This window comes from Eubalaena glacialis, chromosome 15 (assembly GCF_028564815.1).
Source record: "Eubalaena glacialis isolate mEubGla1 chromosome 15, mEubGla1.1.hap2.+ XY, whole genome shotgun sequence".
NCBI classification, from domain to species: Eukaryota; Metazoa; Chordata; class Mammalia; order Artiodactyla; family Balaenidae; genus Eubalaena; species Eubalaena glacialis.
In genome coordinates this window covers 76,382,737-76,409,772 of record NC_083730.1, presented here as the reverse complement: position 1 = coordinate 76,409,772, position 27,036 = coordinate 76,382,737, and the positions used below count along the sequence as shown (strand labels likewise).

The 27,036-nt window shown below is 42.2% G+C and overlaps 1 protein-coding gene across 1 annotated transcript in view; it reads right to left on the bottom strand.

The window, feature by feature from the left end:
• The window catches only part of LOC133074924 (beta-adrenergic receptor kinase 2), a 116,511-nt gene that overhangs the window by 66,398 nt on the left and 23,077 nt on the right, over positions 1-27,036 (bottom strand). The window contains exon 2 of the mRNA XM_061168878.1: positions 26,933-27,009. Coding sequence (XP_061024861.1) covers positions 26,933-27,009 — 77 coding nt within the window. The remainder of the gene's footprint in view (positions 1-26,932; positions 27,010-27,036) is intronic.

Sequence of the window (27,036 nt, the reverse complement as noted above, 5' to 3'; positions counted from 1 at the left end):
CTGCTTAATTTCAAGACTCATTATACAGCCATGGTAATCAACACAGTGTTGTACTGGCATAAGACTAAATCCATGAAACAGAATAGAGGATCCAGAAGTACACTTATATGTGTTCAACTTATTTTCTACAAAGATAGCAAAGCAATTTATTAGGAAAAGGAAGTCTTTTCAACAAATGCTAGAAAAAACTTATATCCAAATGGGAAAAGAAAAAAAGAAACAAATTTGAAAAAGGCCTATATCTCGTTTATGTATACATTAAAAAAACCCCAAAAACCTCTTACAAATCAATTTTTAAAAGGAAACAACCCAATAAAAGAATGGGCAAAAAATGTGAACACTTCACAAAGGAAGAAATATGACTAGCCAATAAGCACATTAAAAGGGCTCAATACCGTTGGGTCATCATGCAAATATAAATTAAATCACTTTGAGATACCACTTCATAACCACTAGAAGGGCAGAGTTAAGAAGACTGACAATATCAAATTTTGGCAACCAGAAGCTTTGTTCGCTGAGAAGCATATATAATGTTTTGGACTCCTCGTGCCTCTGAATCAACAGGCAAAGAGGGGAATTACTGTGCTGGCTGGGATGATTGATGGGCTGTGACTCCACAATGGAGGGAAGGGGAAAGAAGGAAGAAGGGAGGAGAAGAATAAAGGAAAGAAGGGGAAGCTCTTCCTTAGCATCAAATACCAACCAAAAACTATAGAAGGAATGATGGAGTTAGAAAATCAATAGGTGCCAAAACCAGAGGGCAAAAGTTTGATAAGGAACAAAATATTTACACAGTCTCAAAAGTAATTTCCCATAAATTACTTATTACTTACAAAGGGAAAGTAAAGACAGGCCACAGATTTGGAGAAAATATTTGCAATATACATATCTGATAGAGAACCTGTATCCAAAGTATACAAAGAATTCTCAAACTCAATGATGAGAATATAAACAATCCAGTATTTTTAAAAATTGAGCAGAAAATTTGAATACTTTCACCAAAGATGATATATAAATGTAAAGTAAGCACATGAAAAGATGTCCAACATTGTTAGTCATTAGGAAAATGCAAATTAAAACCACAGTGAGATATCACTATATACTTCTCAGAATAGCAAAAAAAAAAAAAAGAGAGAGAGAGAGACAATGCCATTGCTGACGAGGAGAGGATGTGGAGTAACTGGAACTCTCACAGACTGCTAGTAGGAATGCAGCCTCATTCAAAAACATTTCTTTAAAGTTAAAATATCCATTTACCATTCAACCCAAATAATCACACTCCTAGGTATTTCACCCAATAGGAATGAAAATTTATGTTCACACAAAAATCTGAACACAGATATTTGTAGTAGCTTCATATATAATATCAAAAAACTGGGTATAACCCAAATGTTCTTCAACTGATGGCTGGATAAACTGTGATGTATCCATACAATGGAACACTACTCAACAAGACAAAGGCATGAACTACTGATACATCCACTATAAGTGCATCTCCAATGCACTGTGCTAAGTGAAAGAAACCAGACCCAAAGGCTACATGCTGAATGAGTCCACTTATGTGTCATTCTGGAAAAGGAGGAACCATAGGAACAACGAGATCAGTGGTTGCCAGGGGTTGGGGTGGGGTGTGGCGGTCAACCATAAAGGGCACTAGAACATTTGTGGAGGTGATGAATTACTCTGTGTCTTGACTTTGGTAGTCGTTATACAACTTTATGCATTTGTCAAAACTCATAGAATTGTACATTGTAGATGGTGAGTTTTACTTAAATTATACCTCAATAAACCTGACTCTTCCTGCCACCCCACCAAAAAACAAACAAACAAACAAAAAACTGGTGCTAAAGAAGAAAGAAAAATAAGATTGGGTACATACAGCTAAGCCAGGGATAAGGCTCAAAAGATGTTCCTGAATAGTGGCTTTAAGTCGATCACAAATTGGGATCTAAAATTTCCAGAAGCTAATGCATGATCACTTACATGGTTGTCAATCTCTACAGGATGTTTTTCATAAAGCACAAGTTTGTACAGAAGATAAAATCATTCACACACAGAGGCATGGGACTAAAATAAGTAATTACAAAGGTTCTGGGTAATGCAGAGGCTGGAAACAACTACTCTGACACATTCAGGATACACAATAGTCTTTACAAGTGAAAAGAAAGGAAATCTTAAATGATAACTAGAAAAGCAAACTCAAAATTACAGAAAAAAAGCATACACATGTAAAAATGGAAAACTCCCACAGGGCACCATGCCTCTCCTAGATGAATAATACTAACTTAAATTCCCAATGAATAATTCTCCCTTTCATTTCTTCCAAGTCCCAAGAGGAATAAATAAATATAAATCAAAATGAACATTTAGTTAATTATTTTTATCTACTTCATGCAAACCTTAAATATATTTTTTTATTTGACTCTGCTTATCAAACTAGAACTTTCACTTCCTGACTTAAAACTTTACAGAAGAAAATTAGTAACAAAATTGTAAATAGGTCTTCTAAATATCCAAATTATCTACCCCACCTCCAATTTAAATTCAGCACATACGTGCTCAACAAAATAGTCTTAGATTAATTAATGAGATCACTCATTTAGATAATGGAGAGATTTGGGGCCCTGAATATTAACAGTCTAGTAGACAAAAGCACAAATGGTAATAAACGTGGCCAAAGAAAAATTCATAGAATGTTCCGAGCAATTGGCTCTTACTTCAAAAGGGAACAAAGGAAATTGGGACTGGGAGGAAAATGTGAAAATTCAGTGGCAAGAAAAGTATATCTAAACCCTTGCAATAGTTGGGATTACTTTCAGCCTTTACCAACATTATGAAATGATGGAAAAGAAAAAAATTTCTGGCTATGCACCATGCCAATACTCTTTCCAGACTGGGATCAATTTTTTTCACTTATAACCGTTTAATGCACATCTAATAGTAAACAAACAAACTGACAAAATAAAGTGAGATTTAAAATAACTTAAAATAGAAATATTATTCCAACAATCCACCTGATTTATATTTCCCAAAGACGTCTCAAAGAACAATGATTAAAGCTGGCAGTATGGAAATTAGGGTATGTGTGTACATCACAGATTAAACATGGCCAGGACAAAGTGGGGAGGGTGTGTAAAACACACTGGGTCTCAGCAATCCCACTACTGGGCATATACCCTGAGAAAACCAGAATTCAAAAAGAGTCATGCACCAAAATGTTCATTGCAGCTCTATTTACAATAGCCAGGATATGGAAGCAACCTAAGTGCCCATCAACAGATGAATGGATAAAGAAGATGTGGCACATATATACAATGGAATATTACTCAGCCATAAAAAGAAACGAAATTGAGTTATTTGTAGTGAGGTGGATGGACCTAGAGACTGTCATACAGAGTGAAGTAAGTCAGAAAGAGAAAAACAAATACCGTATGCTAACACATATATATGGAATCTAAGGAAAAAAAAGAAAAAAAAAGGTCATGAAGAACCTAGGGGCAAGACGGGAATAAAGACACAGACCTACTAGAGAATGGACCTGAGGATACGGGGAGGGGGAAGAGTAAGCTGCGACAAAGTGAGAGAGTGGCATGGACATATATACACTACCAAACGTAAAATAGCTAGCTAGTGGGAAGCAGCCGCATAGCACAGGGAGATCAGCTCGGTGCTTTGTGACCACCTAGAGGGGTGGGATAGGGAGGGTGGGAGGGAGGGAGACGCAAGAGGGAAGAGATATGGGGACATATGTATATGTATAACTGATTCACTTTGTTATAAAGCAGAAACTAACACACCATTGTAAAGCAATTATACTCCAATAAAGATGTTAAAAAAAAAAACACACACACACACTGGGTCTAACCATAATTTTAACAAGGAAGAAACAGAATAATAATCAACCAATTAATGCATGTGTGTTCACTTGGTGATAATTCATGAGGCTATGCACTTGGACTTGAGCACTTTTCTATACATATATTCCATTAAAGGTTTATTTAAAACAAAAAAAAAATCAACCAATAAGTTTTTTGTTTGTTTGGTTTTGGGTTTTTTTGGCTGCATTGGGTCTTCGTTGCTGCGCGCAGGCTTTCTCTAGTTGCGGTGAGCGGGGGCTACTCCTCGTTGCGGTGCACGGGCTTCTCACTGCGGTGGCTTCTTTTGTTGTGGAGCACGGGCTCGAGGCACACGGGCTTCAGTAGTTGTGGCTCGAGGGCTCTAGAGTGCAGGCTCAGTACTTGTGGTGCACGGGCTTAGTTGCTTCTTGGCATGTGGGGTCTTCCCGGACCAGGGATCGAACCCGTGTCCCCTGCATCGGTAGACGGATTCTTAACCACTGCGCCATCAGGGAAGCCCAACCAATAAGCATTTATGTCATGGTGCTATAAGTGTAAATAAAGGGGTTCTCAGAGCAATTGCAATCTGATTGGAGGTACTGATAGACAAACATAAAAGATAATACCTAACTGCGTTGCATTAGTTAAGTGCCATACTCGCTTTGCAGGAAGAGATGCATTGCTTCCTAGATCACGGCACGGCCACCTCAACATTCGTCCAGTCTCCTTTCCCATTCGTCCTGCATGCTGCTGTCTAGATCTGACCATGCCGTTCCCTTGCTTTTGAACTCATCATTGCACAGAACGCTAGATAAGACCCAGCCTCTAACATCTGCACTGCAATGCACGCCCCGCTCTGCCCCACACCTCCCCAGAGCTACGGCGCCCACCCGCACAGCATGGCCGGAGGCAAGCGCAGGTCGCTCAACACGCCTCTGTGCCTTCACAGACGCTCCTCACTCCACCTGAAACAGACTCTCCTTCTCAGCGCCCGCTCCCTTCCTGCCAACCATCTCTCCACCCGCTTTCCCACCCCCACCCTTCTCATTCCCTCCAGACTTGACCTGGTTAACAGCCACTTTACCTTCAGGACCTCAACTGAGCATCACGTAATGCAGTAAACTTCGAAGGACTCCCCAGCCCAGCCAGGTGGAGGAGCTATCCCTCTTCTGTGCTCCCACGGCCCTGGGTCCTTAGTGCTTTCAAGGCCACTAACTCGCAACTATCTCTTTTTATCTTATGAATGGACAAAATGGCTCAAAGTTGTAAAAATAAATTAAAAAGGTATAAAATGAAAAGTTTCCTTCTGGTCCACGTCCTTCATCTTCCCAGTAGCGCACCCACCACCATCACCTCCAAGGTAATGGCTATTACTGGTTCCTTGTATCTTTTCAGGGAAGTGATGTGTGTTACTTCTTGGCCAGGTGCTAAGAAATCCATGTGACTCCTTCACCCAGCTCGATGCAGGAAACTCCACAGTCCTAGGGACACCAGCGCCACAACATGGCAAGAGCTCGGCACGTGGAGGGGGGCCTCCTGCTAACCCTGCACCGCTACGGATGAGGGGGCCCCCCCCCCCCCGTGTGGGTCTCTGTTATAGGCGCTGTGTTACCTCCTAACACAGCACAAAGGCAGGCGCAAAGACGAACTCTTATTTCCTACCATACTGTCTCCGTCAGCCTTTTTTTCATAACTCGAGACCTTGGAGATCTTTCTATACTAGTCACGAAGAGCTACCTGGCCGCTCCTTACAGCTGCATTATTCCAGCGGACGGAATGTCAGAAGTTACATAACTTGTTTCCTAATGGTGAACATTTGGGTTGCAGGAAATATTTTGCTTTTATAAAATTGCTGCAATAAATAACCCTCTCCGTACATCATTTCTCATGTGTTCAAGCCTATTTGTAGGATACATTCCTCCGAGTGAAACTCCTGAGCCAAAGGTTATATAGACATTCTGTTATTTTAATAGACCCAACCAAATTAGCCCCATCCGAGCAGTACCTGTTTGTACACCCACCGGCAAGGCATCAGCTCCTGTTTTTAAACCCACGGCCATACCAAAAGTGTGTTATTAAACTTCCGGATCTTGTGACAATTTGAAAGATTAAGAAAAATAATAATAGTTCAGAGTAATTTGCGCTTTGCCAATTTTTAATCAAGTCGAAAATCTTTTCATATGTTTAGGTTCCATTTTTACCCTGGGTTACAGGTCTATGCTCACGAGCACGTCCAGGGCCCTCTGTATTGAGGTTTGCTACTCAGCACCACTGCTCAAGGAATCCTTCGGGCCCTCCACCTCTTGGGTACTGGTCCTGTTGGCGTGATCAATGTGTCCATTTCTTGTTCCTTGTCTGTTCCTGGCGTTCAATGGCAATACTTCTAGTATCTCCCCATTAAACGTGACGCCGGCCTTGGGAATACACAGCGGCATAGTGTTAAGAAAGGATGCACCTCTAACGATGTCACCAAGGAGTTGTTTAGTCAGGGGCTCTGGGAGGGAAATGGCCTGCTCTTGTGTGGTTTTCTCTCTAATCCTCAGCACAATGGCCAGGACTTAATGGTCTCAATAAACATTTGATAAATTTACTAAGGGAAGATCAGTATGGCTCGTGCTATAGCCACAGATGGTTCCGGGAAGAAGTGAAGTACAGGCCAGGTGTGGAGAGATTAATGGGCTACAGAGTCGAGAGAAAGAGCAAGTGGTCACAGACAGGAAATTTCCATGGAGATAAGGAAGGGGTGAGAAGAAAGAAATGGAAGAATCTGGACAGAGCACGTTCCTACGGGGAAAAGGTGGAAGGAATGCTTTATCCCACCACCGAGGCTTGAATGGGCGGGGGGAGATGGGCTTCATCCGGCAGGCTGAGGGATCCGTCTAGAAGAATCCCAGTGCTAGGTATTTCTCAGTTACAAGATGCTTCGCGTGTGCTGAGAGCTTCGGAATGCCAAAGAGCCTGCTGGGGAATCGTTTTTAATATAAGTGGGCAATTGTTTCATGAAAAATTAAACTCAGCTCTCAAATCCGGGGCGGAAGTTTTTAGAGCCGGGCCTCTTCTCAACACGGCAAAGCTGAATCCTTCCTTCCTCTTCCTTAGGATGCTCATCTGCCACCGCGTCTGTGCCCAGATGACCCTTTCATCCTCATCCCATCCCTGAAGCCAACCCATAACAAGTACAAAGTGTTGACCCCTATGTGTTAACAGTGCCTGCGTACCACCTGGCTCTGAATATTTCTACCAGAATGTGAAGATGTCAGCAAAAGCCTTCAAGGCTCAAAAAAGTAGAACCTTGATAGCGGAACACCAGGTGGTGACAGTGCCACGGCCAACCCTCTGGGGCAAGAAGGCCCACAGGCCGCTGTTGCGGCACCTCCAGTGACTGGTGGCTGGAGTTGCTTGCCATATCTTGACGTGAAATCTCATGACTATGAAATGATTTCTTACTAGAGCAATGAGATGGTTTCTGATTATTTAGTCCAAATCCATTTTAACTTGTAGCCAGCTGACTCTAGTAATTTGTTAATTAAATGACATAGGTATGTTTAAAAGTTAGATGGTGCATTTACGTGTTGTAATTTTGTACGCTCGGGGCCTTATACCTTCTGCCAGGAGTGGGGATGTGGCAGTGGGAAGTCCCTTCCCCCCTTTGTGCGTGGCGGGGACCAGTACCCCGCTGCTCTCCCGCGAACCGTCTACTCAACACAGCTGCCCACCTGAGCCCTCTATTTCTGTGGGTGCTCATGCTAACACTCGTCCCAGCAGCGCACAGATGCCCACGAGGGCCACGACGAAGGTGATGGACGGGACACTGGGTGTATCACTGGTGGGCCATGACTTCACCCCTGGAATGCTCTCCTCACGCTGAGAAAATAATCACAGAGCATATAGCTATACTCCTGCTGTTTACACAAAATGCTACAAGTAAGAGTTTTACAGTAACGGCAGTTGAAAGGATTTCATGCTAAAGCAAAAAGACAAAAAGAAAAAAGAGTCAATTCCTCTGCTGTATAAAATACTGAACCAGATGCTTTCTAGTCACAAGGAGGAAAACAGCATCAGAGGTTATCTTTAGTCTCAAGGAATCTGGATTCCAGTTAGAGAAACCGCACGGAAGAGGCACCTGGAAATCCTACATTTGCCACAGGAAGTGCCAAGTAAATGGCACATAAGGAACACCAGAAAATGGACTGTTCGTGGTTCAGCTAATCCCTGAATGGCTGGATCTTTTGTTGTTGTTTTTTCGGGTTTTTTTGGCCGTGACGCACGGCATGTGGGATCTTAGTTCCCCGACCAGGTATCAAACTCGCACCTCTCCCCGGCAATGGAAGCACAGTGTCTTAACCACTAGACCACCAGGGAATTCCCAAATGGCTGGATCTTTGAGAAAAGCACAGGCCAGAAGGCGGTGTCCCACAGAGGGAGACAGAGCGTAAGACGCATCGGTGGAGTAGACGCTAGAAGAAAAAGACAAAGAAAAAGAAGACTGAGGCCAGTTTGGGTGACTTGAATAACAGTAACAAGAGGGACTTTGTCCTGCAGTGGGGGTTTAGGACAGGTTTAGAGCATGAAGGTGACGTGATGACATGATGGTTTCAATTACCCCGGTCACTTCATCTTTCTGTGCATTAACTAGTTCCTTTCCTTTCATAGTTTTGAATAATTTAAGGAAATATACTTTATAGAATGTATTCATTCCCCTAAGTCAGGGGTCCCAACCCCCAGGCCACGGACCAGTACCGGTCCATGGCCGGTTAGGAACTGGGCCACACAGCAGGAGGTGAGCAGTGGCGGGCGAGCAGAGCGAAGCTTCATCTGTGTTTACAGTCGCTCCGCATCACCTGCATTACCACCTGAGCTCCGCCTCCTGTCAGATCAGCGGTGGCATCAGATTCTCATAGGAGTGTGAACCCTACTGTGAACTGCGCATGTGAGGGATCTAGGTTGCGTGCTCCTTATGAGAATCTAATGCCTGATGACCTGAGGGGGAGCTGAGGAGGTGATGCGAGCAGTGGGGAGTGGCTGCAAATACAGATTATCATTAGCAGACAGGTTTGACTGCATGGAGACCATAATAAATCAACTGCTTTCAGACTCATATCAAAACCCTACGAGTGAGCGACAAGCGAAAACAAGCTCAGGGCTCCCACTGATTCTGCATTATAGTGAGTTGTATAATTATTTCATTATATATTACAATGTGATAATAATAGAAATAAAGTGCACAATAAATGTAATGCGCTTGAATCATCCCAAAACCATCTCCCTCCCACACTGCCCCAGTCCATGGAAAAATTGTCCTCCATGAAACCGGTCCCTGGTACCAAAAAGGTTGGGGACCGCTGTCCTACATTATAGAAACTAAGTATACTATCCCCTAAATGGCCTTTGAGTTCTCCTTGAGTCTTCTTTTCCCTCACTCCCCACGTTCACTAGCTGACCTGTTAGGTTTTATCTTCAGAATAAATCCCAATCCACCCCCCCGTTCTTGCATCTCCACTGTCCTCGTCTGATGTAAGCCAGCACCGCCAACTTCCTGGACGGCGGCAGCCTCCAAATTCATCTCCCTGCTTCCACTCTCCCACTTTTGACTTGGATAATTCATTCACCATAAAGAGGCAGGAATGATCTTAAGACAAATCGGACGTGGTCAAAACCTACCAGAGCTTCCCATTACACGTAAAATAAAACACTGATTCCTGCCCACCTCTCTCTCTGCCTACCTTAGCCTCTGGCTGATTCTGGAACCTGCTGTGTTCTTTCCCACCCCTGCTGATTACCATGCTGTTCCCTCTGCCAAGAATGCTGTTCCTTCTCGGCTGAGAACGCTCTTCCACCTGATCCTCACGGGGGCTCTTTCTTTCTCAAAACCAATCACTTCTTCAAATCACTTCCTCAAAGAAACATTCCCTAAATAACTAATTTAAGCAATAACCCAGTCAGTCTTTCTTGTCACCTGCTTTCATTACCCACTTATCCCTGATAAGATGCTTAGCCCCAATTCATATTCATGACACCCTGGAGTCAGATGGTCCCCACACCCCACCCATGGTCAGTACGCCCTAGACTCTGGCTCCTATGGTAGCCAACAAGCTGGGTGGTTTTCACCAACTCTTTGTGCTAATGTTCCTTGGTTTCCTGATTGGCAAAACAAAAGGACTGGGATAGATAAAAATCTAATGTTTCATTTAAGCCTAGCACTCTGTGGTTTCATGAATTAAACTGGGGCCGGTTTTATTTCATTCTTTTTTGCTGTTGCCCTTATTGCTATTTTGACAGAGGGAGATGGGGGGAAACACATAAAGAAAAGAAAAAAAGCATAAAGGAAGAAAGGTGGGAGGCAACAAAGGAGAAAGAGAAGGTGGAGAGAGGGTGAGGGCTTTTTGGAAACCACTTCTTGGGGGAAATTAATCGTGCTGCTTTGTCCTGGCAAGAAGTAGCTATTTCAGGAAGAAAATAACCACTTCATAAATGGAAGTTTCAGCACTAGTTAACCTGAACTCTACTGCTGTCTCCTAAGGTGTTTCATCTGTTTACATAATCAGCTCAGATAGTGACCGAGGGCCTGAGCTCTGGAGAGTGGCAGACCCCAACTCTGTAAGGTCAATTTCAGTTCAGCCATCACTGTTTACAAGATGCCAGGCAGGTGAGAAGCATCTTCACCTCTGAGTGCAGGTCCTCTCACCTGTAAAATGGGGCTGATGCCAATCTCGGCATGGGGTCATTTTGAAGACTAAATAAGATCTGTAGGGGACTTCCCTGGTGGTGGAGTGCTTAAGAATCCGCCTGCCAATGCAGGCGACATGGGTTCGAGCCCTGGTCCGGGAAGATCCCACGTGCTGCAGAGCAACTAAGCCCATGCGCCACAACTACTGAGCCTGTGCTCTAGAGCCTGCGAGCCACAACTACTGAAGCCCACGCACCACAACTACTGAAGCCCGCGTGCCTACAGCCCGTGCTCTGCAACAAGAGAAGCTACCACAGTGAGAAGGCCGCGCACCACAACGAAGAGCAGCCCCCGCTCGCCACAACTAGAGAAAACCCGTGCACAGCAACGAAGACTCAACGCAGCCAAAAATAAATAACTAACTAAATAAAAATTTTTTAAAACACACACATAAGATGATTTTTTTTAAAAAAAGGTCTGTATGTAGAACACTGAGCACCTAAGGGCTTGATTATGGGCTGTTATCATTCAAACGGTACTGATACAGAACTTTTCAAAGCTTCTGCTTCTGAGGTTTACACGTGCGGCTATGCGTAAGCCGGAAACTGATCATCACCATCTTTTTTACATCACTTTGTGAAGTTATAACAATGGTGTTATGCATCTAGGGTTTTACAGGTAGTCCCAATTTCACATATTTAACACATTCTCCTGCCAAGAACCAAATACTTTATTTCAAAAATAAAATTACACTTCAGAACATAATATGGTAACCAGAGCCGGACCTAAGCTCCCACAATAACAACCAGAAAACTGGACAAAATATATGAAGTAACTGTTTTCAGACACAGAAGGGGCTATAGTCCCTGAAAGAAGGGAAGCAAACTAGGAGGACCCCAGGCTGGGTCAGCTCTTGGCCTGGAGGCACTTTCTGAAATGTGGTGCTGGGAGGGGGACCCAAGCAGACCATGGTGGTCCTGCCGAGGCAAAGGCACCAGGAGTTCACGGAAGACGAGGTGCCTGGAAACACCAGACAAATAAATGAAATGAAGAGCTATATAGCTATTATAAGCCAGTGGTGATGACAACTTACTAGGATATGCTCAATCCAAAAGAAGACTGGAAAACAAAAAAGCAACAAGGAAACAAATAATACATGCGAGATTTAAATCCAACTAAATTGGTAATTATTTAAGTGTAAATGGTCTAAATAGTCTAATTACAAGGCAGAGATCAGAGAATAGACATACCATGCAAACACTAATATCAAGAAAGCTCGAGTGATTATAACAATATTAGACAAAGTAGACGTCAGAACAAATATATTACCAGGACAGACTTCTCATCATGATAAAAGTGGTAGATTCATCAAGATGACATAACAATCATAATGTGTGTGTACTGGGAATTCCCTGGCGGTAAGTGGTTAGGGGTCCATGCTTCCACTGCAGGGGGCACAGGTTTGATCTCTGGTCGGGGGACTAAGATCCCGTAAGCTGCATGGTACGACCAAAAAACACACAAAAAACTGTGTGTACCTATCACAGGAGATGCAACAATGCCTCTCCTAGGCGCTTACCAAAGAGAAATGACAGCATTTGTTCACAACAAGACTTGATGAAAAATATCCATAGCAGCTTTACTCATAATTTCCCTGAACTGGAAACAACCCGATGTCCATGAAAAGTGAAGTGTGTTAATAAGTCCATACATTGGAATACTATTCAGCAATAATAGAAACAAAAATCCCGACACAAGCAACATGATAATGAACCTCAAGGAAGAACATGGTGCTGAGGCAAAGGGGCCAGACCCAAAAGAGTGCATAGGATTTGATTCTATTGATAGGATGTTCTAGAAAAGGCAAATATAATCTATTGTGACTGGAAGCAGAAGCAGATCAGTGGTTGCCTGGGGCTGGGATGAGCTATTTAGAAACGAGCAAGAGTGTACTTTTTAAAGTGATGGAAATGGTCCATATATGGATTGTGGTAACAGGTACGCGGGTGCACACTTCTATCAAAACTCAAACTCTATACTTAAATTGGATGTATTTTATTGTGAGTGTTTTATATCTCAATAAAATTGCTTTTTAAAAGAACAAAAGCATACAGCATATTTATCAGTAAACAAAGAAAAATCAAGTAACAACTGGATCCTTAGATATGTGGTATCTCATGAGAAGGAAATCAGGCATATTCTGAAAGAGATAAGCTAAAAAGTAACAATAGAAGAAAAGGGCCCAAATCAATGTTCCCAATAAGCTATCCTATTTCAAGTTCTTTCCCATCACCAATTCTGAACCCACTTCTTGGTTTGAAAGTAGAAGTCACAAAACAAACCTAATTTCAATCTTCTGAAATAGTCATAGATTATATGGTAAGCAAATGAATTCTGAAAGAGCAAACTTTGAAGACAATGAATTAAAAAAAAAAAATCAAAGCAGTGAAATATTTCCAGTAAGAAAAAAAAAAAAAAAAGATTTCTTGGAGAGTAAGTGCACCTTACAAGGGAAGAAAGAATATGTGCTTCTTGAAGAAGCTGTCCTAGTTGCTCTCACTGTGTTCTACTGTTATAAACAGTCTCTTTGAGGGACTAAACCAATTCTCTCTGCCCCCACCTCCATCCACACTTTGCTGGGATTTCTCTTGGAAACCAAGTCACAAGAATCTTATCTGTTCATCAGCGAGCAGAGTTGGGACAAAGCTCTGAACTCTAAGGCTGACCTAAAAGCATCATGCAGAACACAGAGCGGGCGTGACAATACTCTTCAGCAGACGGCCCACTGTGCAAAGCAAGCAAGTCACCTTAATTCCGAGATGCATGAACACAGTCATCGCCCTACACACTCAGGCTCTTGCCTGAGCCTTCCTTTCACCTTCTGGCCCCAACTGAACCCAAGCACATGGTACCCTGCAAGCCCCTGTGCCTCCCACCCACTTTTGTACCACAACACAATTCACTGCAAATCTATCCTCCCATCTTCAGATGACTTCTCACCACCTCCACTGCTGGCCGCTGGTCCCAAAGCCGGGATCATCTCTTGCTGAGCGCTGCAGCATCTCCTGCTTCTTGCTTCCACAGCACCTAGACGATGCTGCATGAGCACGTGAGTCAGGGTGTGCCGCCCCAGTGCTCAAACTTTCCTGTCTCCCATCCCAGGACCAGTAAAAGTGGAGATCCTCGTGATTGCCTAAAAAGCCTCGCCAACCACCCGCCACCTGTCTCGCGGTCCCTCGCACTCAGCCCCTTGGCTGCAGCCTCCTTGCTGTTCCTCCACCACGTGGTTCCAGTCTTAGGGTCTCTGCCCTGCTGAGCCCTCTGCCTGGACCCACTTCCCCCCAGGACACAGGGGCTCAGCCCTCACACCTCCCCAGGACGCTGTTCAACCGTCCCTTTATAAGTGGTGCCTTCTCCAAACACCCTATTTGAAACTGCCACACACACCGGCAAGCCCTGCCCCCCTCTGGCCTCTACAATTCTCCACAACATTTACTACTGTGCGGACAGTGTGTATTCGTTGGTCTGTCTCCCGCTCCCCCCCCACCCCCCGATAGAATGTTAGCTCCAGGGACTTCCCTGGTGGTCCAGTGGCTAAGTGCAGGGCGGCCCGGGTTCGATCCCTGGTCAGGGAACTAGATCCCACATGCCACAAGTAAGAGTTCACATGCTGCAACTAAAAGATCCCGCGTGCCACAACTAAGACCCAGCGCAGCCAAATAAATAATTAAATAAATATATTAAACAAAGAATGTTAGCTCCATAGGGGCACCCATAGCAGTACTATTCACGGATGCATGGTACACAGTGAAATTTACTGAATGAATGACTGAATTTTTAGTAGATTTCAAACAAAGCCCGAGAACCACCTCATAGCATATCTCTACATTTCCTGGTCTTGACTTTGACTAGAAGTAGGAATACTAAAATAAATCAAAGATAATGTATAAAACCCTCAGAAAAGGTATTTCCAAAAGAGCTAAAACCAGGGGATATTATGACAGTGCACTGCCACCTGGAATTTCAGGCGTTTGGGGCTCGTGAAGTCCTAAAACCACCCAATCATCCCTCTACTGTCAGTTCAAAAAGCTGACGGTCAACTTTTCCAGTACAGGTGATGTTTCCTAGGTCCTTAGAACTCTCCAGGAATATATATTAAGACCCCAGCTTTGCTAATATTGCTACAGCATGTAGTATTTTCCCTTAATTATGTGGACCCAGGCAACGAGACAGCTACAAAGTTGAGTCAGTTGCAGATGTTGGCTGATTGGCTAGACTTTCCTTTTGGCTAAGAGTGGTTTCCCCACACTTGCCGTGGGATCTAAACTCATGGGTCTGAAACATCACCAGTAGCCCCTTCCAAGAATTTCGGAGACTTCTGGGCAGTAGTAAACACTCCTTACAGCTGTCTGATACTGGCATGCCAGAGGTCTGTGGGTTTCACATCCATCCTTTTGCAGAGTGAGCTGGTGGCAGGTGGAAAGTCCTCTGTGGCCTGACGCTGTTCTAGTCTCCCCTATGTGCCTTTTTGTTTAATATGACATTTCCAATGGAGCACTTAAAATATATTAGATTCTCAATGTCTCATTCAACAAAGCACATAAAGCAGAGACCTGTGCACTGCCCCCAAATTCTGGATTTTAGTATCATGATATATTAACTAGGAATTGTATAGTTTATATGTTTTTTTAAAAACAAACTCCAGCACTATTTACAATAGCCAAGACATGGAAGCAGCCTAAATGTCCGTCCACAGATGAATGGATAAAGATGATGCGGTATATATACCAATATATACACAATGGTATATTATGCAGCCATAAAAAAGAATGAAATAATGCCATTTGCAGCAACATGGACGGACCTAGAGATTATTATACTAAGTGAAGTGAGTCAGACAGAGAAAGACAAATATTACATGATATCACTTATACATGGAATCTAAAAAAATGATACAAATGAACTGATTTACAAAACAGAAATAGACTCACAGACATAGAAAACAAACTTATGGCTACCGAAGGAGAAAGGTGGGGAGGGATAAATTAGGAGTTTGGGATTAACAGATACACACCATTATATATAAAATAGATAAACACAAGGACCTACTGTATGGCACAGGGAACTACATTCAATATCTTGTAATAACCTATAATGGAAAAGAATCTGAAAAAGAATATATATACGTATAACTGAATCACTTTGCTGTACACCTGAAACTAACACAACATTCTATCAACTATACTTCCATTAAAAAAAAACCCAGGGCTTCCCTGGTGGCGTGGTGGTTGAGAATCTGCCTGCCAGTGCAGGGGACACGGGTGCGAGCCCTGGTCTGGGAAGATCCCACATGCTGCAGAGCAACTAGGCCCGTGAGCCACAACTACTGAGCCTGCGCATCTGGAGCCTGTGCTCCGCAACGAAAGGCCACGATAGTGAGGCCCGCGCACCGTGATGAAGAGTGGCCCCCACTTGCCGCAGCTAGAGGAAGCCCTCGTACAGAAACGGAGACCCAACACAGCCAAAAATAAATAAATAAATAAATAATTAATTAATTAAAAAAAAAAAAAAAGAACTTTGTAAGGTAGCAATTTCTGTCTTTCCAATGTATCCTTTTTATAATGAAACGTACTCTTTTTTTCCAAGTCCATGGCAAGTATATTTCTTATGCCTTAGCCCCAAATGCCAAATATAATTTATGCATTCTTTCAACCCGAATGTTCTTTGAAATCATGCTAAATATGTTTGAGACCAACGTTAATAAATATTTAAGAAATCAAAGTGAAAAGTAAAAATCGAAAAGAAAAGGCACCAGACTGGAAAGAAAGGAGTAAATTTGTTTTTATTCAGAGACAGGATCTTACATGTAGAAAATCCTAAAGAACTCACACACATACACACATACACAAATCTACTAGAACTAATAAATTAGTTCAGCAAGATTGTAGGATACAAGGTCACCATACAAAAACCAATTCTATCTCCATGTACTAGCAATGAACAACCAAAAATGAAATTAAAGAAACAATTTCATCCATAATAGCATCAAAAACATTAAAATAATTGTGAATAAATTTAAGAAGACACATAAGACTGAAAACTACAAAGCACTGCTGAGAGAAATTAGGGACGATGTAAACAACTGTAGAGACATTTCATTCATGGATTGGAAGACTTAATGTTGTTAAAATGACAGTTGTCTCCAAATCTATACATTCAACAAAATCCCTACCAAAATCTGAGTAGGTTTTTTTTTTTTTTGGCAGAAATTGAAAAACTGATGCTAAAATTCATATGGAAATGCAAAGGATCCAGAAGAGCCAAAAACAATTTTGAAAAAAAAAAGAATAAAGTGAGAAGATTTTTATTTCCTGATTTCAAAACTTACTATAAAGCTACAGTAATCAAGACAGTGTGCAACCAGCATAAGGACAGACATATACATCAACAGAACAAAACTAAGAGTCCAGAAATAAGTCCTTAAATTTATGGTCAATTAATTTTCAACAAAGGTGCCAAGACAATCGAATGGGGGAAGAAAACGTTTTTTTCTTCAAACAAAAAAACAAACTTTTTTCAGACAACTAGATAGCCACATGCAAAAAAAGATGAATTTAGACCCTTACCTCACATTATACATGACAACTCAAAAATCAAACAAAGACCTAAGAGCTAAAATGCTAAAACACTTCTAGAAGAAAAAGAGAAAAAAATCTTTGGGGAATTCAGTTAGGCAAAAAGTTCTTAGATAAGACACCAAAATTCATTCTAAAAATTTGTAAAGTGGACTTCAAAATTAAAACCTTCTGTACTTCAAAAGTCACTATGAAGAAAATGAAAAAGAAGCCACTGACTGGGAGGAAGTATTTGTGAATTATACATATGATAAATAACATAAATAAAGACAATCAATTTTTTAAGTGGGCATAAGATTTAAATAGACATTTCACCAAAGAAGATATAAGAATGGCTAACCACCACAAACATGTCCAATATCACTAACTGTTAGGGAAATGCAAATCAAGACCCCAATGAAGCACCACTTCACACCCACTAGGAAGGCTAGAATCAAAGACAACAGCAAGTGTTGATGAGGCTATGGCAAACCTGGAACTCTCATAAAATGATGGTGAGAATGTAAATATAGTATAATTTAGAAAGCAATTAGTGATTCCTTAGAAAGTTAAACATGAATTCACCATACAGCCCAGCAATTCCACTCCTAGTTACATACCCAGGAGAAATGAAAACATACATCCACACTTGTACGTGAATGTGAACACAGCAGCGTTTGTAATAGACCAAAAGTGGAAATAATTCAAACGTCCATCAACTGGCGAAGGGATAAACAAAATGTGGTCTATCCATGTAATGGAATATTATTCAGCAACAAAAGGGAACGAGAGACCGGAACACACAACGTGGATCAACCTCCAAAACCTGGTGTTAAATGAAAGAAGCCATATGCAAAAGACTAACAGTCTACAGCCTGTAAGATTCCACTCATATGAAATGTTCAGAAAAGGAAAATTACTATAGAGACAGAAAGCAGATTATTGGTTGCCTGGGGATGGGAGCAGGAAGTGACTACAAGTGGGCACAGGGTGTCTCTTTGAGACATGGAAATGTTTTAAAATTAGACTGCGGTGCTGGCTGCACAACTCAGAGTTTACTAAAACTCATCAAATTATACACTCATAATGAGTGAATTTTATAACATGTAATATCATGCCTCGATAAAGCTGTTTTTAAAAGAGTAAAAGTTGCAAAATTTTGTTTTGACCAAAACCATGTTTCAAAGACACCAATTCTCACACGAATTCAAAAAGATTAATATTCAGACTCTGGATTAAGCTCTGAAGTCAGTGTGAGAAAATGAAATGTCTTCCGTGGCAATAATGATGTGACGTCATAGTACTTTAACCACGATGTTCTTTATATATGAGAGTAACATTTGCATACTTTATGAATTAAGCATCTATTTTGGAGTCTCCTTATAATCGGAAACATCCTTCTCTAACAGGAGAGGGTATGCAGTCAGAGAAGTGAGTAGATTGTCAACAGACAGATGGAATTTATCAAATGTTATGTGCCCCACTTGCATATGATGAAATTATTTCAGTATATCACAGAAGAAAATGGTAGCAAAACATCTTAACCATACAAATTGATTTTAACCGACAAATTGATTTTACTATTTGATAACCAGTATCCCTTTAAAACCATTCTTTCAATGAGACAAACCCAGGACATCTGTCAATATCTAAATGAGTAAGTTTTACTGACAGCAAATTAGGAATCAACTTCATTGATGTCCGTTAAGACGTATGATTTCTATGTAAGGATGAGGAAGATAAAGGCAGCTGTCATTTACTTAACCTTTTTTATTCTGGAAACCGGCAATTAAAAACAAAGAAGTTAAGCATTGATCCTGCTCTATTAGTCTTCTATTGCTGTGTAACAAATATCCACAAACTCAGTGGCTTAAAAACACCACTAATAAATACCTCCTAGTTCTGGAGGTCAGAAGTCCTGGCTGGCTCTGCTGGGTTTTCTGCTTAGGGGCTCACAAAGCCAGAATCAAGGTGCTGGCAACCTGGGTTCTTATCTACAGGCTCCAGGGAGGAATCTGCTCCCAAACTCATTCACGCTGTTGGCAGAATGCAGTTCCGAGGGCTGTAGGACTGAGGTCCCTGTTCCCTTGCTGCCTGCCAAGGAGGAGGGGTCACCCTCAGCTCCTCGACACACTCACAGTCCTTCTCATGGGGCCCCCTCCACCTGCAAAGTCGGCAAGGGTGCGTCCCACCTTTCTCCTGCTTCAATCTCTCTGACTTCTGCTGCCGGTCTGAGGACATTCTCTGCTTTTAAAGGGCTGGTGTGAGCAAATTCAACCCACCCAGAACACAACCTTAATTATATCTGCAAAATCTCTTTCAGCGGGTTACCCCTGGGAGTAACACCTGGAGGCTTTTAAAAGTCACGGGAGAAATCTGCCAACCGCACCTGACTGTCTTTACAGGCAACTATATAGCTCAAGTGGATGAGTAAAAGCAGTCAACGTGGAAGGAATGGCATGATTAGCAAACTCACCGCTTCCTAACTTCCTAATGAAATAATCGATTTATGCAGAGATCGTCAGTGAAAATGAAACGAATGGCAGACGACAGCTGAATGAGGAGCCGGAGAGCTGACCGCACCTGAGCCCACTTTAGAGAAGTGACGGCAGAGCGGCACCTACGTGTCACGTGCCTCTTGCTACAAAGTCGAACCTAACACGCTAATCCAGCTGTTGGAGCTGGCTTTCAGTTCACAGGAAATTTAGGAAGCAGAAGTGTAATTTAAATGACACCACGAAAAAGCAAACAGAGAAATCCAGAATGTGGAACACTCTACAGCCGGCCTAGTTTCTTCAATACGTCAATTACCTGGGGGTGGGGGTGGGGTGGGGGACTGTTCTGGATTAATGGGATGTTATTACCAATTACAATACAAGAACAATATTTGGATCCTGATTCAAAAAACACAAGAGTAAAAGGACATTTTAAAGTTAATCAGAAAAACCTGAATATGGACTCAGTATTAAAGTAAGAATCATCATTTTCATTGGTTGGCATAAAGGTCTTAAGGTTGTAGGAGAAAACATTCAGATTTTTTAGAGATGCACATAGGGCTGAAATGCTATGAGGGGTTTGCTAATTGCTTTAAAATATTCCGGCAACCACAAAAAGAAGGGATGGACAAAGCAGGTACACAAAATGTTGAAACATATCGAATCTGGGTGATGTATATGCATGGGGGCTCATTGTTCTGGTCCATTTTTACCCAGGACTAAAAATTTTTATAATAAACGATTTCATTTAAGAGATTTCATTCATTGAGCATCTGCTGAGAATCAATCACTGCGTTCAGGGCTTCGCATCCATTTCCTGCTGGATCCTCACTACGGCCTCATGAAGCAGGTACCATTTGTATCCCCACTTTTATAGCTAAGAATATGAAACAACGACCAGTGTGGGGTGTAGCCGACAGGCCTGCCAATTGCCCGCCACCCCAGCGAAGCCTCAGAGGCCAAGTAAATGAAAGATTTCTACATTTTTTGTTTCACAAAGCAGTTTGACAAGTCGGCTGCAGCCCGCGTTGGAGGGCGATCCCCCAAACCATGCGCCAACCGCAGCACAGGGGATGCTGGAAGGTTCGGAAGGAGACAAAAGGCGGAGACAGGTAGAGGGTGAAAGAGAAACAGAGGGACCACAGAAAAGCAACAAGGTGGAAACACAGGGAGACAGTCACGGAAAGGGGCGGAGGGAAGAGATGGGGAGACAGTGGGGAAGAGGGATGTGCTTGAAGGGGGATGTCACAGACCTAGAGAGTCAGACAAAGCTACTGCAACCTTGGTCCACCTTCCACTCTGCCCCACCTCTCACACCAGCCAGAAAACGGGAACGCCTCGGAGCAAAGGAGGGACCAGACACGTTCAGTATAGAGCTCTGTCCACGTGTAGTTACAGATCCGTGTCAGGCACGATTACCCTGTCCTCTCTCCCCATCCCCCAGCCTCCATCCTGTGACCTTCTCCCCAGCCAGCTCACCAGCTCCAAGCTCAGAGTCAGGAGGAAGGGAAGGAGGAGTTATTTATTTATCTAAACCATGTTTCAGTTTTTTAACGGCCTAATTGAGATAAAAGTCACAGACCCTCAGTGCCCAGCAAAGCTGTTCTCAGTGGGGGAAAATCTGTGAGGCTGAAGTTAATAGCACAAGGGCCACGTTAATGCCACTAGGGGGTTCAGATCAGAGGCTCCTGGAGGCGGCTTCAGGTGACGGCTTAATCACAACGGAAAAAACAGGTCTGGGGCTTGCAACGTGTGACTGGGGGGGTGGGGTGGGGGGAGTGGGGATGGCAGAAAGGGGTTACAGGAGGGAGAGTGGGGAGCAGAAAACACAAAGGAAGACAGAATCCTCAATGCATTTCAGAGACTGGAACTAGAGCTGCAGCGGAGGGCAGGCCTGTCACACACCCCCCCCCCCCACCAGGGCATGTTAATAACACGGAACCACTTGCTCAAATTACACGTTAAAAAACACCTTCTTCTCCTAGTGGCGTTATTCATGAGAGCCAAAAACTGGAAACAGTCGGCGGATGAATGGATAAATGAAAGGTGGCATAGCCATACATGGGAATATTATCAGGTACAGAAAGGCAGGCAGTACCGATACACACGCTACAACGTAGATGAACTCTGAAAACATTATGTTGAGAGAAGCCAGATGCAAAAGGCCACGTGTTATATGATGCCGTTTTTTTTTTTTAACATCTTTATTGGAGTATAATTGCTTTACAATGGTGTGTTAGTTTCTGCTTTATAACAAAGTGAATCAGTTATACATATACATATGTCCCCATATCTCTTCCCTCTTGCGTCTCCCTCCCTCTCACCATCCCTATCCCACCCCTCTAGGTGGTCACAAAGCACCAAGCTGATCTCCCTGCCTCCCTGCGCTATGCGGCGTTTGGTAGTGTATGTATGTCCATGTCACTCTCTCACTTTGTCCCAGCTTACCCTTCCCCCTCCCCGTATCCTCAAGTCCATTCTCTAGTAGGTCTGTGTCTTTATTCCTGTCTTGCCCCTAGGTTCTTCTGTCCATTTTTTTTTTTTTTTTTTTTTAGATTCCATATATATGTGTTAGCATACGGTATTTGTTTTTCTCTTTCTGACTTACTTCACTCTGTATGACAGTCTCTAGGTCCATCCACCTTACTACAAATAACTCAGTTTTGTTCCTTTTTATGGCTGGGTAATATTCCATTGTATATATGTGCCATATCTTCTTTATCCATTCATCTGTTGATGGACACTTAGGTTGCTTCCATGTCCTGGTTATTGTAAATAGAGCTGCAATGAACATTTTGGTACATGACTCTTTTTGAATTATGGTTTTCTCAGGGTACATGCCCAGTAGTGGGATTGCTGGGTCGTATGATAGTTCTATTTTTAGTTTTTTAAGGAACCTCCATACTGTTCTCCACAGTGGCTGTACCAATTTACATTCCCACCAAGAGTGCAAGAGGGTTCCCTTTTCTCCACACCCTCTCCAGCATTTATTGTTTGTAGATTTTTTGATGATGGCCATTCTGACTGGTGTGAGATGATATCTCATTGTAGCTTTGATTTGCATTTCTCTAATGATTAATGATGTTGAGCATTCTTTCATGTGTTTGTTGGCAATCTGTATATCTTCTTTGGAGAAATGTCTATTTAGGTCTTCTGCCCATTTTTGGATTGGGTTGTTTGTTTTCTTGATATTGAGATGCATGAGTTGCTTGTATGTTTTGGAGATTAATCCTTTGTCAGTTGCTTCATTTGCAAATATTTTCTCCCATTCTGAGGGTTGTCTTTTCGTCTTGTTTATGGTTTCCTTTGCTGAGCAAAAGCTTTTAAGTTTCATTAGGTCCCATTTGTTTATTTTTGTTTTTATTTCCATTTCTCTAGGAGGTGGGTCAAAAAGGATCTTGCTGTGATTTATGTCATACAGTGTTCTGCCTATGTTTTCCTCTAAGAGTTTGATGGTGTCTGGCGTCACATTTAGGTCTTTAATCCATTTTGAGTTTATTTTTGTGTATGGTGTTAGGGAGCGTTCTAATTTCATTCTTTTACATGTAGCTGTCCAGTTTTCCCAGCACCACTTATTGAAGAGACTGTCTTTTCTCCACTGTATATTCTTGCCTCCTTTATCAAAGATAAGGTGACCATATGTGTGTGGGTTTATCTCTGGGCTTTCTATCCTGTTCCATTGATCTATATTTCTGTTTTTGTGCCAGTACCATACTGTCTTGATTACTGTAGCTTTGTAGTATAGTCTGAAGTCAGGGAGCCTGATTCCTCCAGCTCCGTTTTTCTTTCTCAAGATTGCTTTGGCTATTCAGGGTCTTTTGTGTTTCCATACAAATTGTGAAATTTTTTGTTCTAGTTCTGTGAAAAATGCCAGCGGTAGTTTGATAGGGATTGCACTGAATCTGTAGATTGCTTTGGGTAGTAGAGTCATTTTCACAATGTTGATTCTTCCAATCCAAGAACATGGTATATCTCTCCATGTGTTTGTATCATCTTTAATTTCTTTCATCAGTGTCTTATAATTTTCTGCATACAGGTCTTTTGTCTCCTTAGGTAGGTTTATTCCTAGATATTTTATTCTTTTTGTTGCAATGGTAAATGGGAGTGTTTTCTTAATTTCACTTTCAGATTTTTCATCATTAGTGTATAGGAATGCAAGAGATTTCTGTGCATTCATTTTGTATCCTGCTACTTTACCAAATTCATTGATTAGCTCTAGTAGTTTTCTGGTAGCATCTTCAGGATTCTCTATGTATAGTATCATATCATCTGCAAACAGTGACAGCTTTACTTCTTCTTTTCCGATTTGGATTCCTTTTATTTCTTTTTCTTCTCTGATTGCTGTGGCTAAAACTTCCAAAACTATGTTGAATAATAGTGGTGAGAGTGGGCAACCTTATCTTGTTCCTGATCTTAGAGGAAATGGTTTCAGTTTTTCACCATTGAGGACGATGTTGGCTGTGGGTTTGTCATATATGGCCTTTATTATGTTGAGGAAAGTTCCCTCTGTGCCTACTTTCTGCAGGGCTTTTATCATAAATGGATGTTGAATTTTGTCGAAAGCTTTCTCTGCATCTATTGAGATGATCATATGGTTTTTCTCCTTCAATTTGTTAATATGGTGTATCACATTAATTGATTTGCGTATATTGAAGAATCCTTACATTCCTGGGATAAACCCCACTTGATCATGGTGTATGATCCTTTTAATGTGCTGTTGGATTCTGTTTGCTAGTATTTTGTTGAGGATTTTTGCATCTATGTTCATCAGTGATATTGGCCTGCAGTTTTCTTTCTTTGTGACATCTTTGTCTGGTTTTGGTATCAGGGTGATGGTGGTCTTGTAGAATGAGTGATGGTGTCCTTGTAGAATGAGTCCCTCTGCTATATTTTGGAAGAGTTTGAGAAGGATAGGTGTTAGCTCTTCTTATGATGCCGTTTATGTGGCATGTCCGACACGGGCAAATCCACAGAGGCAGAAATTAGATTAGTGGTACTTAGGGGTTGGGGGGAGAGGGAGAATGGAAAGGGACTGCTGATGGGAGTGGAGTTTCTTTCTGGGGTGTTGAAAATGTTCTGTGACAAGAGTTGTTGACGGTCACGCAACTCTGCACGAATGCACGAGAACCCACTGAACTGTATATTCGAAATGGGTGAATTTTATGCGATCTCAAATATATCTCAACAAAGCTGTAAAACATTTTTAAAAATTTGAGTAACCAATAAAGAATTCCTTTTTTGCCTTCCCTCTCAAAGATACGGAGTTTCTCAATCTTGTTATCAGGCTAGTTTTATTTTCTGCTTTTCAGTACAAAATCAGAAGCAAAGGAGAGCATTTATATAGATGGCAGGTAACCAAACACCATGGAAGCAACGAGAAGCAACAATAAAGGATGAGATGAAAGCCAAATCTGTTCCCCCACCAAATCCTGATGCTCAGGATGAAACGTTTCCACGTGGCTAAGGGCTCTCCCCACGTCGTCCTCAGAACGGACGGGCTACTCTTCACCTGCTTCTCCAGAGCACGCCAGCCGCCTTTTGACCACTGTATTTTGTGGGTTATCACAGAAGCCACATCTACAGAAGACTGCCTTCATAGACGGCTACTTTGTGACAAAAAGTGGTTCACAAACTTCCAAAGACTTTCCGCACTGGTTTCTGCTTTCCTTGAACAAAGGAGATCACTGTAATTCTTTCTAAAAAAACAAAAAATCTCTCCAGTTTTTACTGGGTGACTTTCTACAGTATTTTACAGTCATGGTTTTCTTTCCAAGAGCCTTTAAAGAATTATCAGAGAAGGAGAACGTCAGATCAGAACAAGTCACTTCATCAACCTGGGTCTACACCTCCTTACCTGTACACGGAAGGGTGACCCAGAATTATCTCTAAGAATATTCAGTCTCAAAGGGATCAGTCAGCCTGTGTCTATGGAAATTTTTTTTTTCTTTTTTGCTGTGCTGTGTAGCATGCGGGAATCTTAGTTCCCCAACCAGGGAGCAAACCCATGCCCCTTGCAGTGGAAGCACAGAGTCTTAACAACTGGACCGCCAAGAAAGTCCCAGCCTGTGTCTACGAATCATGGAAACAGAACTACATGCAGAAGCAGAGTTCCAGGAAACTTTAGGAAGACTTTAATTTCTTGAAATTTTAACAGAGTAATCCTCTAGTATTAAGTTAATTAAAAAACTCAGACACAGTTCCTCCGCAAACCTTCTCTGAGCAGTTGTGGGAGGCAAACAAGATGCAAAGAGACGAAAAGAGCTTCCTGGTCTCTTGTATTCAGTTATGCTGATTTCATGGAAAAACTCTAGCATGATCTGCTTATTACACCACTGTGGGCAAGTTAACAATAGAGCCAGATGACAGGCCAAATGATGAATCCTAGCCTCAAGAACAAAAGATTGTTTAGGAAATTTCTGGACAGTGGGAACTGATTTTGGGGAATGGGAAAAAAAAAAACAAAACAGGTGGACAACAGCTCTCATCTAACCCGGCCAACAGTCACCTTTAAACAAACTGCCAGTCTTTCAGAAGGCAGGTGAGAATACAGTGTCTCATTTCTTTGTGGGTCTTGAAATTCCCACTAAAGCAATTCCTGTCCAGTCCTAATTTCTCTAGGGCACTAACTGCGGTCACCACAGAGCATTCCTACACAACCACACATCTGCATAGGCTGAGACCAGCGCTGGCCAGAGGTGGGCATGGGTCCATGAGATCTGTGTACACAACAGGGGGAGTCCTGGTGACCGGCTAAGTAGAGATTCCAAATGGAGCCACAGGAATAAGGGAAATTGATGTGGAACTGACAATAGTGAGCAGCAAACAAAACCCACAAACCCATGAGAACTGATCAAGTAAGCCAGTCCCACACTTTGGAAGCAGACACAAGAGCAGGGTGAGGTTTACGAAGACACATGCCAACCCCGTGATCACGGAACGTACAAGATCAGTGAGAGAAGCTCACTGATCTTGAGAGGTGAGAGTGAGAGGAGAGTGAGAGAGTGAGAGGACCTCAGACGTGGGTCCAAAGAGAGCTTCTTTCTGGTTTCCAAGTACCCAATCCTTTGATTTGGGGAACCTCCTAAACTGTCTTAAAACCTACAGCCAAACTAGTCTGTTTTCCAATAGCTTACTTACAAGAGATATTACTAGGAACATAAGTAATCATTTAGTATGTTATTAATTACATGCAATTTCTTTCATCCCCAGCTTGAGTTATAAAGCACGTAACAGCATTAGGGGCTGCATTTATACATTATTGTGGCGCCACCTGATACCACGGCTGGAATTACAGTTTGCCAAACAAACAAGCAGGCTTACCAATTTTCTGATTAAAAATCTTGTTGAAAGTGATTTCATGTCTCTCCTCGAGATACTTCTGCATCACGCTCCGGATACTAAAAGAGAAGAGTGACATGTTTTTA